This window comes from Bufo gargarizans, chromosome 1 (assembly GCF_014858855.1).
Source record: "Bufo gargarizans isolate SCDJY-AF-19 chromosome 1, ASM1485885v1, whole genome shotgun sequence".
NCBI classification, from domain to species: Eukaryota; Metazoa; Chordata; class Amphibia; order Anura; family Bufonidae; genus Bufo; species Bufo gargarizans.
In genome coordinates, this window is record NC_058080.1 from 138408930 (window position 1) to 138424409 (window position 15480).

Here is a 15480-nt window from a genome sequence, read left to right on the forward strand (position 1 = left end):
TTTCTCTCCATTCAGAATGCATTAGGATAAAACTGATCAGGATTCTTCCGGCATAGAGCCCCGACGACGGAACTCTATGCCGGAAGAAAAGAACGCAAGTGTGAAAGAGCCCTTAGACTGATCAGGATCCTGATCAGTCTTAAAAATGCCTGATCATTCAGAAAAATGCATTGAAATGCCGGATCCATCTTTCCGGTGTCATCTGGCAAAAACGGATCCGGCATTTATTTTTTATTTTTTCACCAGGACTGATCTGGCATTCCGGCACTAATACATTCCTATGGAAAAAAATGCTGGATCCGGCATTCAGGCAAAATGACTGAACTGAAGACATCCTGATGCATCCTGAACGGATTACTCTCCATTCAGAATGCATGGGGATAAAACTGATCAGTTCTTCTCCGGATTTGAGCCCTTTTGACAGAACTCGGTGCCGGAAAAGAAAAACGCTAGTGTGAAAGTAGCCTAAAGGGGTTATCCGAGACTAAAAAATGTCCCCCATATATCAGGCCCCTCACACACAATATACTTGCCTTGCTCTCCGTGCCGCTCCTGGTCTCTGCACCCCGACACCAGGTGTTTTCATTCGCACAGGGGCAAGGAGCTAGATAAGTATATTCAGTGTAAGGGGCTGGGCATATGGGAGACATCTTGTAGTCTCTGATAACCCCTTTAATCATGGGAATGTGTCCCTTCTGAGTGACAGCCTTATGTAAATTACAGGTAGATACAGCTCTCAATGTTTCAGGTGCAGTGCAGGTTTGGTGACAGCACACAATAGAAGCAGAAGTTAGGTTGAGGACTCCTTTACTGGTCCAACTGTACTAAGATTTCCAGCCCCAGCGGTGCCTTCTTTTTGGTGCAAAGCAATTTTCATACATTTATTACAGATATTGATAGACCTATACATTTGGCGCACTCTGCCTTTTCTAAGTACACTGTTGATTAGACAGCATTAGTAAATGTCGGACTGTGCCTTTTATAATTCATACCTACACATGGTGACAGTGCATGTATTTATAATCCCTACTGACATCAATATAGGAAATGTGATAGGTAAACGAGCAACCCAATGCCATGTGAAAATAATTACATCACATCAGTAGAATTCACAAACTTGATGTAAACCTATATTTTTGAAAAAATACATGCAATAATTAGTGCATAGTGTAAAGCAGGGGAAAGTGCCCGCACACTGAGCACATTTTCTAGGTATATTCTAGAAAGATGAGCAAAGCATATACTTTAAAGAATTTTATTTTTTTTCTTCCATAGGCCAGTAGTACAAAAGTTGATTAACCTTGTAATAGATCTAATTACATAAAAATGCCTCTTTCTCCACTCTACTTCCTGGACTGATCATTCACTCACATTTAGACTAGGGCTACACGGCGACATGTCGGTCAACCATAAGTCACACAACAAAAAGGGTACAACTACAGGGTGACATGTGTCGCGAGACATTCAAGTTGTACCAGTGTTTGACATTTTTTAATATGATAGTCAATGGTGTCGCACTGTGCGTTGTTGTGCATTTTCATAAGTGTACAATGTATCTGATGATACTATATTCGCGTTGCGACAGTCACACAAAAAAACATTTGCAGCATGTCACAAGTCACAGTGCAACACCATTGACTATCATTATAAAAAATGTTGCGCGACACATGTCACAGTGTAGCCCTAACCTACGTTTTTATGCGCGTTTTTTGTAATAGTAAACGCGCGTTTGACGCGCGTTTGTGTCATTGACTGCAGTGTCCTATGGCCACAAACGCGCGTCAAAACGCCCCAAAGAAGCTCAAGTACTTGTTTGAGCGTCTGGCGTTTTACAGCGCGTTCGTACGCGCTGTTAAAACGCCCAGGTGTGAACCCTTCCCATAGGGAAGCATTGGTTTTCATGTCTTAAGCGTTTTACAGCGCGTTTGAACGCGCTGTAAAACGCTCAGGTGTGAACCCAGGGTTAATGTTAAAATCTGTCTTCAGTTAGGCAGAGATGAAGACTAATCATTAGCTTACGGAGATGTCTGGTTACAGCTGCTGCTACCCATAGAGGTTTATGGAGATTGAATGGGGAGGAGGGAGCATCTGGAGACAGACAGAGATGCTTCTACAGCATCATCTAAAACGTTTTCTCTCACCCCAGTGCAGGATTCACAGCTTTACTGCTCTGCTGTGTAATGTCCTTAGATACAAGTCATAAACGGTAATAGCCAGAAATATTGCTACTCCTCGTGTAGACACATGTCGGCATATTCTGAAAAGTTACCTGAAATGACAGGTATGCTGTACCCTTGGCACCTAATCCTCGCCACGCTTTTTTGCACACCATTTTTCCAGCTTCTTCACCCACCTTATGAATTATCTTTTTCTGTTTATCTATTTGCCCTTTTTTGTTGCATTTAGTAACCCACATTTTATAACGTTATCACAATTAAGCCTCCCAACCTAAGTTTTCTAGATGAATTTAATATTTCATTGTGTTTCAACAGCATCAAAAAGGCAGATAAGTATGCCACGTACATCCCAGAAAACAAAACAGGGTGTTGCAGCCCCTAAAGGAGGTAATTTCAGCCACCACCACTCAGTACACAATATAGATGGGACTGAAGTTAAAGGACTGGTCCAAGGTGCATAATAGCCAAACTGTCTAATCAGATACACACAGGGGCTTTTCTGCCTTTCTGTACTGGGGCTTCCCAGCCTTACCAGTGGTGCCTGAGCCTCACCAGTTGTGGTGACCAAGTCCATGTTGACTTTAAAGATCTTTTAGCATTTTGATTTCACAATTTTTTTTCTACTCCTGAACCCACTCTAAACCATATGATGAGTTAATGATGTTGCTAAACCAGGGATGGGCACACCTAGAGAGAGGCCTGTGCAGCATACTCGGTACCGAAGATCAGCCCAGATGTCTTGATAGCTACTGTTTAACATTGTATAGTTAGGGCAGATGCCACAACCTGTGCCAGTATTGGACCAACACAATACAGGCTGCTATGACATGAGTTGTCGGAAGATGATTTTGATAGGGAGTGGGGATTTTGAAACTGCCTACAGAACTGGACCATTTCTGCATATAGAGGAAGTAATAATTCTGCCGATGTCTTGCAACTTTTTCAGTGTAATCAAACCTTAGCTTCACTATAAATGATTGTACTGGACGGGTACTGTATAGTGTTCAGGAAAACATCCCCTTTCCAAAGTCAAATTATCTCCGATATGTTTAGTGCCATTTTCTACTAGTTAAATAGAAGTATTAAAGGGACTGTTGATGAATCTAGGACAACCCCTTTAATTAAGTTACCGTACTTATTTTTGTGGTGTGATATTGCTTATTCTAGACGTCAGGTCAGCATGGATTAAAGGGAGTCTGTCACCACATTTTAGCATGTTAGACCGTTAAAATAGGGTTATGTGATCCAGCCAGAACATAAAAACGGTACCGTTGTGGTAGAAAACGGACTTTTCAATTTGCAGAAAACGAACTTATAAGATTATCTTCTGAGCCCTCTCAAGTGCCAAGGGCGGTCTCTCAATCCTCGGAGCCCCAGGCAGCACCTCCTAAACGGCTGATAACTCCGCCCTCCGTGCGCCTCTGCCCGCCCGTTTACTCCCCTCCCCTGTCCCTTTCCACTGCGGCTGTGCGGTACAAATCGTAGCGGGCGCATGCGCAATGCGATGCCCGCTCCTGGCAGGGCATCGCAATACCTATTGCGCATGCGCCCGCTACGATTTGAACCGCACAGCCGCAGTGGAAAGGGACAGGGGAGGGGAGTAAACGGGCGGGCAGAGGCGCACAGGAGGGCGGAGTTATCAGCCGTTTAGGAGGTGCCTGCCTGGGGCTCCGAGGATTGAGAGACCGCCCTGGGCACTTGAGAGGGCTCAGAAGATAATCTTATAAGTTCGTTTTCTGCAAATTGAAAAGTCCGTTTTCTACCACAAAGGTACCGTTTTTATGTTCTGGCTGGATCACATAACCCTATTTTAACGGTCTAACATGCTAAAATGTGGTGACAGACTCCCTTTAAAGAAGAAACCAAACCTTTGCAGTGCCTGAATTAGCAGTCCCTTGTATCGTTTTATATGAACTAGTTTATTTTATTTTTTATTCTATATGTCTCTCATCACTCTGTGTCTCGTCTATATCATATCTATTTTTCTGCGTCTGTGGGAATGCTCTGTGACATGAGGTCATTGAGCAGGGAGGGTTAGGAGGTGAGCTGAGGCCATCACCTGCGAATGTTGAATCTTGTGTATTCTCTATGTAGGTGTTTTTATTTTACCGTAATCCTGCCTGTGCTGAAAAGTGATCTTTATAGAACAGGAAGTGTCAGCCTATTGAGAGATATAGATAGATGGATAGATAGAGATTAAATGTTTTGGGGAATTACCACGTAAGTAATTGTAAGGTTCCTTTTTTTTTTTTTTTTTTTTTGTGCGACTCCATTCTGAGCCCCTAGTCATAAATTCCATCAGATTTGAAGAATATGGCCTCATGCACACGGCCGTTGCCTAGCCGTTCTGTGCATTGGGGACCGCAATTTGCATCTGTGTGGCTGCCGCAGACGGATCCAGGCCCATTCAGCTTGAATGGGTCCGTGATCCGTCCACACTGCAAAAAAAAAAATATAGAACATGTCAAGTGAATAGGTCCACATCCATGATGCGGTGCAGAAACGTCTGGTGCCCATATATTACAGACCTGCTGTTTGCGGATCGGGTGCATGAGACCTAGCTTTGCTCACGTCACTCTTTGGGTAGTCAGGTTTCCAACAGATTGTAAGCTGTTAAAGCGTGATAGGTGGTTCTCTTTGAGTTTTGGATAAACCTGATTGACTATTTCTAAACATGTCATAAACTTTAGATAGCGGTCAGCAGCAGCTCCCGACTGTAATACGTAAAGTGAAGCTGCCTGACACTTACAAAAGTGTTCTTCTTTAAAGGGGTTGTCTAGGACTTTTGATTACCTATTTCAGGATAAGAATCAATATCTGATGATCAGCAGGGGGCCAACACTGCACACCCCTGCTGATCAGCTGTGTTGGGGTAGCTCAAGTGCCAGAACCACACAGTGCCACCCATTATGTAGTAGACAGAACTAGTAATTGCAATGATGCACCTATTCAATTCTGAACAGCTGATCGGCAGGGTGCCAGCCTTCTGATCACATTGATGGCCTATCCCGAGGTTTGTAAAATTCTGGAAACCCCTTTATGGGGAAACAAAGCATCAGGTATGTTGAAGTGAAGGCCGTTCTATCTTCATATCCCTGACAAACTTGTGAAGCAAAACTAGATTGTCTGCTCTTCGTGCCCTGCCTGTAAACTCCTATCATGCAGATCATGCCAGTGGAGTGACTGTACATTACTAAGATGCTGACAAAAATTTTGAGCAATTTATTAACTGCCACAACTTTTTCATTTCTCCCTTAAGTACCGTCTCCTTGCAAGTTCCGGTCACCTGCAGCTACATCTCCTTTAGCACTACGGCAGCCGATGAAGGCTTTATCTAACCCTGGCTCTCAGCTTACTCAAGAAGCAGTTGCCGCTGCTCAGAACCACTCTACATCAGGCCCACCTTCCAACCAACAGTCTGGCTCTGCAAGTCCAGTTGCTCGGGCTAGCATACCAATGAAGAGTGGTTTGCCAAGACCTAGCACACCATCAGGTGGTGGTATACCAGTGCCTCGCAGCAAACTTGTACAACCTGTACGAAGGTAGGTATATAAGGAACTAAAGCAGTCTGAAGATTTCCCAAGGGACTATGTAGAAAATAACACATTCTGTAGTAATCCTGCTAATTTCTGGTGTTTGTATATTTCCTTTGATTGTTCCTTAACGGGAATCTGTCTCCCCAATTTTGGACTTTCTACACTAATACATGAGTAGTGCTGCAGATAAGGCTACTTTCACAATGGCGTTTTGGTTTCCGTTTGTGAGTTCTGTTTCAAGGCTCCCACAAGCGGTCCAAAACGGATCAGTTTTGCCCTAATGCATTCTGAATGGATAAGGATCCGTTCAGAATGGATCAGTTTGCCTCCATTCCGCTCTGGAGGCGGACACCAAAACACAGCTTGCAGCATTTTGGTGTCCGCCTGACGATGCGGAGGCAAACAGATCCGGCCTGACACACAATGTAAGTCAATGGGGACGGATCTGTTTTGACTGACACAATGCAAAACTGATCTGCCCCCCATTGACTTTCAGTGTTGTTCAAGACTGATCCGTTTGGCCAATATTAAAGATAATACAAACGGATCTGTTCAGAACGGATGCCGACTGTTTTATCTGTGCGGATCCATATGTGCAGATACATGATGGATCCGCACCAAACGCGAGTGTGAAAGTAGCCTAAGGAGTCCAGATAACAATTTTATTTATTTTTTTCCTACTGCCTCCCGTTTCTCCATCGTCAGCCCCAGTTACAGGAGAAATCAACAGTGAAAAAAAATAGAAAAAGTGAAGTAAATGTCCCCCAGAGGTCTTGTATGACCTTATGGGGGACGAAAAGTGTAAAATAAAATAAAGTGTTGAAAAAATAAAATAAAAAAAGGTTTCACATGTAAAAAAAAAATTCCCCAAGTCAGGAAAAAAAAAATGTTAAAAATAGAAAAAATTAAATAAAATAGACATATTTGGTATTGCCGCGTCCGTAAAAACCAGCTCTATAAAAATATCACTTGACCTAAACCCTCGGGTGAACACCGTAAAAAATAAATAAAAAAAAAAGTGTCAAAACAAGCAATTTTTGTCACCTTACATCACAAAAAGTGCAACACCAAGTGATCAAAAATGCGTATGTCCCACTAAATGGTACCAATAAAACTGTCACCTCATCCCGCAAAAAATGAGCCCCTACATAAGAAAATCTCTCAAAAAATAAAAAAAATATAGCTCTCGGAACATGGACAGATTAAAACATAATTTTTTTGTTTCAAAAATGCTATTGTGTAAAACTTTAAGAAATAAGAAAAAGTATACATATTAGGTATCGCCACGTCAGTAACAATCTGCTCTATAAAGATGTCACTTGACTGAACCCCTCAGGTGAATGCTATAAAAATAAATAGAAACTGTGCTAAAACAACCCATTTTTTTGGTCACTTTGCCCCATAAAGTGTTATAATGAATGATCCAAAAATCATATGTACCCAACAATAGTAGCAATTAAACTGGCACCTTATCCCCTAGTTTCCAAAATGGGATCACTTCTTGGGAGTTTCTACTGTAAGGGTGCATCAGGGGGCTTCAAATGGGACATGGAATCTAAAAATCATGTGGAGTTCCTTTTCTTCTGCGCCCTGCCGTGTGCCCATACAGCAGTTTATGACCACATGTGGGGTGTTTCTGTAAACCGCAGAATCTGGGTAATAAATATTGAGTTTTGTTTGGCTGTTAACCATCGATGTGTTAAAGAAAAATGGATTAAATTGGATTAAAATGGAAAATCTGCCAAAAAAGTGAAATTAAAAAATTTGATCTCCATTTTCCTTTAATTCTTATGGAACGCCTAAAGGGTTAACAAAGTTTGTAAAATCGGTTTTAAGTAACATGAGGGGTGTAGTTTCTACAATGGGGTCATTTATGGGGGTAACTACTATGTAAGCCCCACAAAGTGACTTCAGACCTTAAAAAGTGGGTTTTGGCAATTTTCTTAAAAATTTGAAGAATTGCTTCTAAACTTCTAAGCCTTCTAACGTCCTAAAAAAATAAAATGACATTTCCAAAATGATGCCAACATAAAGTAGACATATGGGGTATGTTAAGTAATAAATATTTTATGAGGTATCACTTTCTGTTTTAAAAGCAGAGAAATTGAAATTTAGAAAATTGCGAATTTTTCAAAATTTTGGGTAAATTTGCGATTTTTTTTTTTTTTTCATAAATAAAGGTGAAATATATTGACTCAAATTTATGACTATCATGAAGTACAATGTGTCACGAGAAAACAATCTCTGAATGACTTGGATAAGTAAAGGCGTTCCAAAGTTATTACCACATAAAGTGAGATATGTCAGTTTTGCTAAATTAGGCCTTTTTTGCCATGGAAAAGCAAACTGACTTCATCGACTCTGCTGCACTGGGTGAAATCTGCAGCAATTATTGACATGCTGCAGATTTCAAATTTGCACATGCTGAGTTTTTTTTATATGCAGCATGTGGATGAAGTTTCTTAAAATCTCCTCCACTTTGCTTCGCTTTGGTACTGTACAATCCACGACAGCAATCCAGTCACGTGTGGACATAGCCTAAAAGTAGAGCTACCCCTTAACACTTTTAAGGACATATTTTGCAAAGGATCGGGTTTTGTATATGAAGCTCCTTAACCACCACCATAGTATTTTACAGAATGGTAATACATTTGTAAAGGTGTCATTCTCTAAAATGTCACTTTCAGCATAAAGGAAAAAATTATCAAGTAATGCACACTACCCATGAATAATCATGTGTGTGGTCCTGGTATCAGTACTGGTGTACTTCTGGTTTGCAAGTCGGCGACATTAGGCGCATGCACAGTGAAGAGAGCGATGCTGGCCTCAGCTTCCCCCACACTCTGTGCATGTACTGTAATCAGCTGGAGCTAAACCACACTACTACACCTGAGCGTGCCCCTCTTCGTAAGGACTGTAGTTTCTGTGCTTATGTATTAAGGGGAACCTGTCACGTTGAACATGGTGTTTGAGCGACAGGCAGCATGATATAGAGCAGGAAGAGCTGAGCAGATTGATATATAGATTTACGGGAAAAGATTCAGTATAAGCAGTATTTCGATCATTTGAAATCCTGCTCATTCTGAGCTTTGAAGTCCAGGAGGCCGTCCGATCAGTGATTGCCAGCCTTCCCTCTATGACTGTGTATACAGAGAGAGCTGTCAATCACTGATAGGACCTCCTGGACTTCAAAGCCCAGAATGAGCAGAAATGCAAACGTATAAAAAGTTTTATTAAATCTTTCAACACAAAACATCAATCTGCTCAGCTCCTCCTGCTCTATAACATGCTGCCTGCAGATTACTTTGCATTTTGATGCATTTTAAATCCATTCTGTCCTTCCCCATTTTATATATTCCCCACTAATTACATGCAGATATATATATATATTTATTTATTTATTTTTTCCTTCTTTGCAGATCACTACCAGCTCCAAAAACACATGGCGCCTTGAAAGACGATAGCTGGAAAGAAGGCTGTTACTGATCCACAAACCCCTAAAGCTTCACTGCTCGAAGGACACGTCATCCACACTGTGACTACAGAGTAACCCGCCCTCATGGGACAGTTTGGGATTTTCCGAACTGATCCCAGGGTCCTCTGTCCGTATCTAGCACAAACGGCAGAGGTTACAAAGAAGAGCACTTTATTGATGTTGACCATCAGATGTTCTACTCATGCAATCACTCTATCATGACATCGGCCATCATTTAATTTTAGCTTTCTACAGTCTTAACCCTTCAGAAACTAAATGCACTGCATCCTTATTTGGCTTTTCAAGTAAATACTGGTAAAGGAATAACATCTGGTAATGGCATATTTTTTTTGCTTACAAGAAATGTGGTTAATGCCAAAGAACAACTGCTGAAAAGATTTTTTTTATAAATATCAAATATATTGAGAGTTTATTATGCATTAAGCACTAACATTGCAACTGTCTACAAAGATATATCAGCCGGTAGACTGGGTACTGATTTTACAGTTTTATGCAAAGAGAAAAATTGTGGCATCCTATGGAATAGCCTGAGGCTTTCACAATCATTAACTCTGCACGGGATCCTCTGACAGCGAAAGGCTTTCTCTTAACACGACATAATGGTACAGTACCTTGGTTAGGTAGAGTTAGGCAGGCTTTACAAGGTCAGGTTTTCCAGTGTAGTCTCTGGGTCCCAAAAAAAAGGTGTGCTGGTATCTGTACTTTATACTTCCTCTCCCTTGGCTTCAGAAATGGTATCTGAAAACCTGAATGTGGAAACCCAGCTTTACTATCTCAGTCTCTTCATTGATGACCACCTAAAGGAGCTCTAAACCAGAGCATATGGGAGAAAACCTGACGTGGTTGTTTGATTTAAGAGCTTGCAGAAAACCGTGTGGACAATCTCTTGGGGTACTTAACAGTTACAAATCTGGCCATGTAAAGAGTGCCCATTGACCATATTGTATGTTAATTGGCATTCGTTTATAGGGTTTGTTCACCACAGGGAGCCAATAGGGAAAACACTTCTTCACCAACGTGGCCAGACCTGAGGAAATCATTTTTATTCATATTACCTGGTCTCCGCTACTGCCTTCTGGCCCATTCTCGCTGCAAATCTGTCTACTTGTGTCAACATCCTGTTTGATGTGGGTCATATGGCGGCTGTGGCCAATAAATGGCACACACAGTGGTGTCATGTCACAGGGTCATGTAACACCTAGGGAATAATTCACTGCTGCAACCAGTCATTGGCTGCAGTGGCCACATGACCCATATCAAACCGAATGTTGGCACAGGTACACGGAGATCTGCAGCGGGAGAGTGAAGGAGCCAGGGGATCAGGTAAGTATGATTATAGCCTTATTATACTGGCAGATGCCCGGGCAATATGAGCGCCTATAGACGATGAACATCCATCAGTGCTCATTTACACCAGCCTATTACACAGGCTGTTTCAAAGTAAATGCGGAGGAATGATCACCACCGCAGTTGTTCCTCCCTCATTCAGTTCTGTTGATTATTGGCAGCCCATCCCTGATTACACAGGGAGATGTGCTGCCGATAATTGGGCATCTTTCATCCTAATAGGGCCCTAGGGGTAAGAACAGGGCTTGCGGCATCTGAAGTATTGATCTGTATAGCGATGGCTCTCCTGTCCCAAAATGAAGAGGCTATACACAATGATGTGTAATGATCAGAGAACTATCCACTTGTTCCATACGGGGTATGCACGCTGACCTACCTTTTCACTGTCAGAATCTCTGTAGAGTGATCTGCGTGCCAAGTGGCCCAATAGCTGTGTGCGCTGTCCTGCTGCATCCCCTTTCTGTACTCGGAGGGTTAAATATTAGAAAGCTTTATGTCCCCCATTATCCCTTGTCCCCTCTGCATTTTACGTTGCGTCCGACGTATTTAAATTGTACATAATTTGCTCCTGGCGTTTCAGTATTGTAGTAATTTCTCTTGCCTTACTTATCCCATATTTAGCATTATCTGTGCCAGCATTTACCATTGCTCTATCCATAAGGACAGGTCACCACTTCTGCTGTCTAAATGGCAGTGAATCGTAAGCCATGTCTGTGTGCTTTGTATGTAACACGGATATTTTATATATTCAATTCTTACCCCACTGACAAAAGATATGGGCCCTGATTCCTCATGACCGGTGTCATAAATGACCTGCCGCCTCCGGCTCTCCGTGCGCCGGAATAAAATCTACTCCATCTGGGAGCTGCCATAGATTGCAGTCGTTATTTACCCCAGTATCTGGTGTAAATAATAGCCCCTCCCACACATCGCCATCACCACGCCCCTTTTAGCAAAACTGGCATCGTTGGTGTAAAATGTCCGTTGTGACTAGAAAATTTGTAACGACATTGAAATTTGCGGCTTTTCTACGCAATAAAACGCGTAGGGTGAACAGTGAATTTCCCCCATAGTTCCCTCCTAATCCTATGTCTTGAGTTTCACATTGGTGATCCCTAGTAGACTATATATTGTTCTAGAAGTGGCGCATTTATATGCATAGCTGCTTCCCAGTAGCAGAAAGGAAGACAAAATGGTGTCCACCAGTAAGGCAGCGCTTTGCTTATCCTGCCACAGGCAAAGCAGGCATAACTTCAAAGTGATTGCCTATGGTCCTAGGTGTAGAGCTTTAGGACTATGGGGGAAACACGGTAGGCTTCATTAGAGAGTCATGGTATCGCAGTACCTTTACGTGCTGTGCTCCGAAAACGAAGAGGAGCAGAAGTCCGAAGCTGCAGATGCAGTAAATGGTGGCATGTCACCTGGATGGCGGAATAGAACTAGATCCTCCGTCATTATTCATGGCAGGCCTCAGCCTTTATAGTTGCATTAAGGTTTATTTCTAAAGGAGTTTTTAATGTAAATGACCCCTTTATCAGGGCATGTGTAATAGGTATCCTCTGCGCCATCTGTTTGGCAGTATTCCTAAGCCAAGTACTCTGTCCACATCTGTCCTGCAATTGAAATGTGTGGCAACCATTGGACCCCATTAACTTATAATGGTATCTGCTGGGTCCTGAAGGGCTATTCTTCCTGTCAAAATCAATGGAATCTGCGGCGGAGGCCTTTTACACATGTGTGTACCGTACAAATGATCTGAAAATAGCTTTTATCTGCACCTATCAGAAATGCACAGCATGAGGACTGTGCTTGTGCAGCCTAGACACATAGCGGTTACCCCCCCGGGACCAGACGGCACCCTCTTAGAACTGCAGGGTGCTGACTGGGGTCATTAGACTATAGGGACACCCACTGGCTTCAGTGCGAGCTCTTTATGCTCTGTTCTTCATACAGCACCACTCATGGGGTAAATTTATACAAGTCACAGAACTACTCTCCCCCTCTTCACTTTAGGGCTGGCATGCTCAACCTGCGGCCCTCCAGCTGTTGCAAAACTACAACTCCCATCATTCCCTGACAGCCTACAGCTATCATCCTAGAGAAGGGAATCGTGGGAGTTGTAGTTTTACAACAGCTGGAGGGCCGCAGGTTGAGCATCCCTGCTTTAGGGTAAGTTTGTGTTGTTTTTTTGTTTTCTCGCGTGGCTAATGGCAATCATTACATACATAGAGGGACCTGCCTGTGTTCTGTGGTTTTGAAAGTGCTAAATTAAGATTCTAGGTTCAGTAGATGTAGGTTTTGGGTTCAGCATAGCCATCTACATCTTGCAATGTAGAAGTGGACGTATGCTCACTTACTGCTATCAGCATGCAGTGAACATACATCCATGTGATTATATGTAGCCATAGTATATGATACATGTATGTTGACTGTTTGTTTCACTGGATCATGAACATTCAAACTACACAGTCAACAGTACAGCACTGGATCCTGTGTCATATAGTATGGAAAGTGGGCAGTGTGCACATCGAGTGTTCGCCCTTTTTACGATTCCGTTTGCACTGCTGTATCTACCAATGGTCATTTATCGGGATAATATTCTATAGAAACGTTCTCTAAGCTTTGACTTGATCTCCAGTGCAGGTCATCTGTCGGTTTGTGGGACACTTTAACTCCTGGTTATGTCGTGAGTATTGTATTGCCTGGTATAAAGCCCCATTCAAGTAAATGTAGTTGTGACTTCAGTGAACCTCAGACAACCACTGATGAGCTGAGTATTACTTTACAAATAGATGGAGGAATAGCAGAATCTGCTGTAGAGGGTACCACCAAGCTGCTCCTTATATATAAGGAAGGATGGCATTGGGGTATCGTTGGTGTTGATTCTGAATTCCCCGTTAATTATTTGTACAGTAAATATATACCCATAAAAAACTTTAGTACTTAGGAGAAATGGAGAATTGATTAGACAACAGAATGTATCCATTTTTCAATCTACACCCTGATCCATTTCCAAGTTTTTGGATATTTTTTTTGGGGGGGGGGGGGGTTGGGGGAGAGGTGGGCGATGAAAAATGATGGTGTGTATGATGATGACTGAAACTCATAAAACCTTAGGACAAAAGTTATGACTACCAGTTTACTTTATCAAACTTTCTATGCAAAATGACCTCAAAGGTTGCCATATACAATCACAAGACTTTTGTGACCCATTAGGATGAGTGCACCTAAATATATGGAGCATTTCAGTCCAAACTTTTTTTTAACTTTGTTTCTAAATTCATGTTGCATGTTGATCTTAGAGGGGCTGTCCATCTGGGAAATGTTTTTTGCAAAAAGCAGGGTGAGTAAAAAAAAATAAAAAATGAAGTCTTGACTTACCTATTCCCTTAGATTTCTATTCCAACTCCTTAACTGGTCCCTGGAGATCCATACTTCCTGATCTCCATTCAACACATAGGAAAAGTCATTAACCCCCTGCCCCCCAGACTGATCATACCGTATTCGTGCATGCAGGAAAAGATACTATTTTGGACCCACGCTGTTCGGGGGCTGTCTGGTTGCAGAAGGGGAAGCCACTTCTAAGGGCTATTTTGTAGGCTGTAATTGCGCTACAGCCCTGATACGTTGCAAGATACAGCCTTTAGAAATGCTTTGCAGTGAAAGCTGAATATACCTGTAGCTTTCACTCCATAATAACTGTATCTCTCCAGGTGTCACCTAGCCCTGTGATCTTGGTCTTGTTTAAAAGCTTAGATTGTCAGCTTTCAAACAAGACTAGCTCACATTTGTAGGTGCTACCAGCCCAAGATATGAAGGGTTTAAGTAGCCCTCCCTCCCTTGAGCTGGCTGTGATGTCGGGCAGTGGGGAGTGCTGACAGGCTGGAAGACCAGAGGAAAAAAATATCTCTCTCCCTGTTTAATCTGTACATGTCACCAGGGGGAGGGTAACTAACTTCTGTGCATCTTGTCAATCCTGCTTCACCCATTAATCAAAATCTACAGTAAGAAAAAGTGACATTTTAGGGAGAGCTTTTACAATTTTGATCAAATCAGAGGCTGTAACGGTCACCTGCTTGAGCCTTCGGTTGAGTAAGCTTTTCCTGGCATTTCCTTTGTGTCTAGATGGGACCAGAAAGCGAAGACCGGTCGGTAAGCATCACAGTGGCAGGTGATGGGTGAGATCCTTTGCCAAAATCTTTCCAGCTGGACATCCTCTTTAACATTCAAGTCCATGTAAGTGGATGTCGGGTGGAGGAACACATTGCCGTACTGTAGTGGAGGTATTGCTGTCCCCTGATTTTGAGTAGTGGTATTTGTTCTGTGCAAGTTCCCTCTAGGCTGGCATACACACTCATACATGAATTTGGTACCTCTGTTCATAGACTCTTGAAACGAGACCTGCCTGTTCTACTTTTCTGAATCAGGACGTGGGTTTGCTTTTTGTACTTCATTATATTGTTGAAAGAAGTGTGGATATAATAGTGCCTATGATTTATTTATGTTTGCGTATTAAAAAGGATCTTTTTGAATCTGGATTATTTTTGTGCCAATGCAGTTGAATTTTTATGTAAGCAAGCAGATTGTGTAACTTACTGCTTCCAAAGTTATTTAAGTTTTTTCTATGTGTGTTAATAAAAAAATGTACAAATTGTAAAAATACAGATTTATTCTTAACAGTATGTGTATGCCTAGTATTTGATACATGTGCCGTTCTTTACTCCATACGTTTCCATTGGGGTTGGGGCAGATTTACTAAAACTATTGATGGCATAAACTTTTACCACAGTGGCTTAGTCTGGATGATAAATCTGGTGCAGGGATAGGCAATTTTTGACGGAATTTAATTTTGGAGCAAAATTCCCAGCTTAGTGCCCCTCTCCCATGAATCCCCCACCCCATTTCTAGCAGGTCGGAAAAGGCT

At 42.2% G+C, this 15480-nt stretch overlaps 1 protein-coding gene across 2 annotated transcripts in view; it reads left to right on the forward strand.

The window, feature by feature from the left end:
* The window catches only part of SLAIN2 (SLAIN motif family member 2), a 47224-nt gene extending 31991 nt beyond the window's left edge, over positions 1–15233 (forward strand). Inside the window, exons 7-9 of one of the 2 annotated variants that reach the window (XM_044298874.1) lie at positions 2493–2564; positions 5437–5719; positions 9133–15233. In XM_044298874.1, coding sequence (XP_044154809.1) covers positions 2493–2564; positions 5437–5719; positions 9133–9199 — 422 coding nt within the window. In that variant the 3' untranslated portion in view covers positions 9200–15233. The remainder of the gene's footprint in view (positions 1–2492; positions 2565–5436; positions 5720–9132) is intronic. The other variant, XM_044298883.1, reaches the window with a different exon arrangement.
* The last annotated feature ends 247 nt before the right edge of the window (positions 15234–15480 follow it).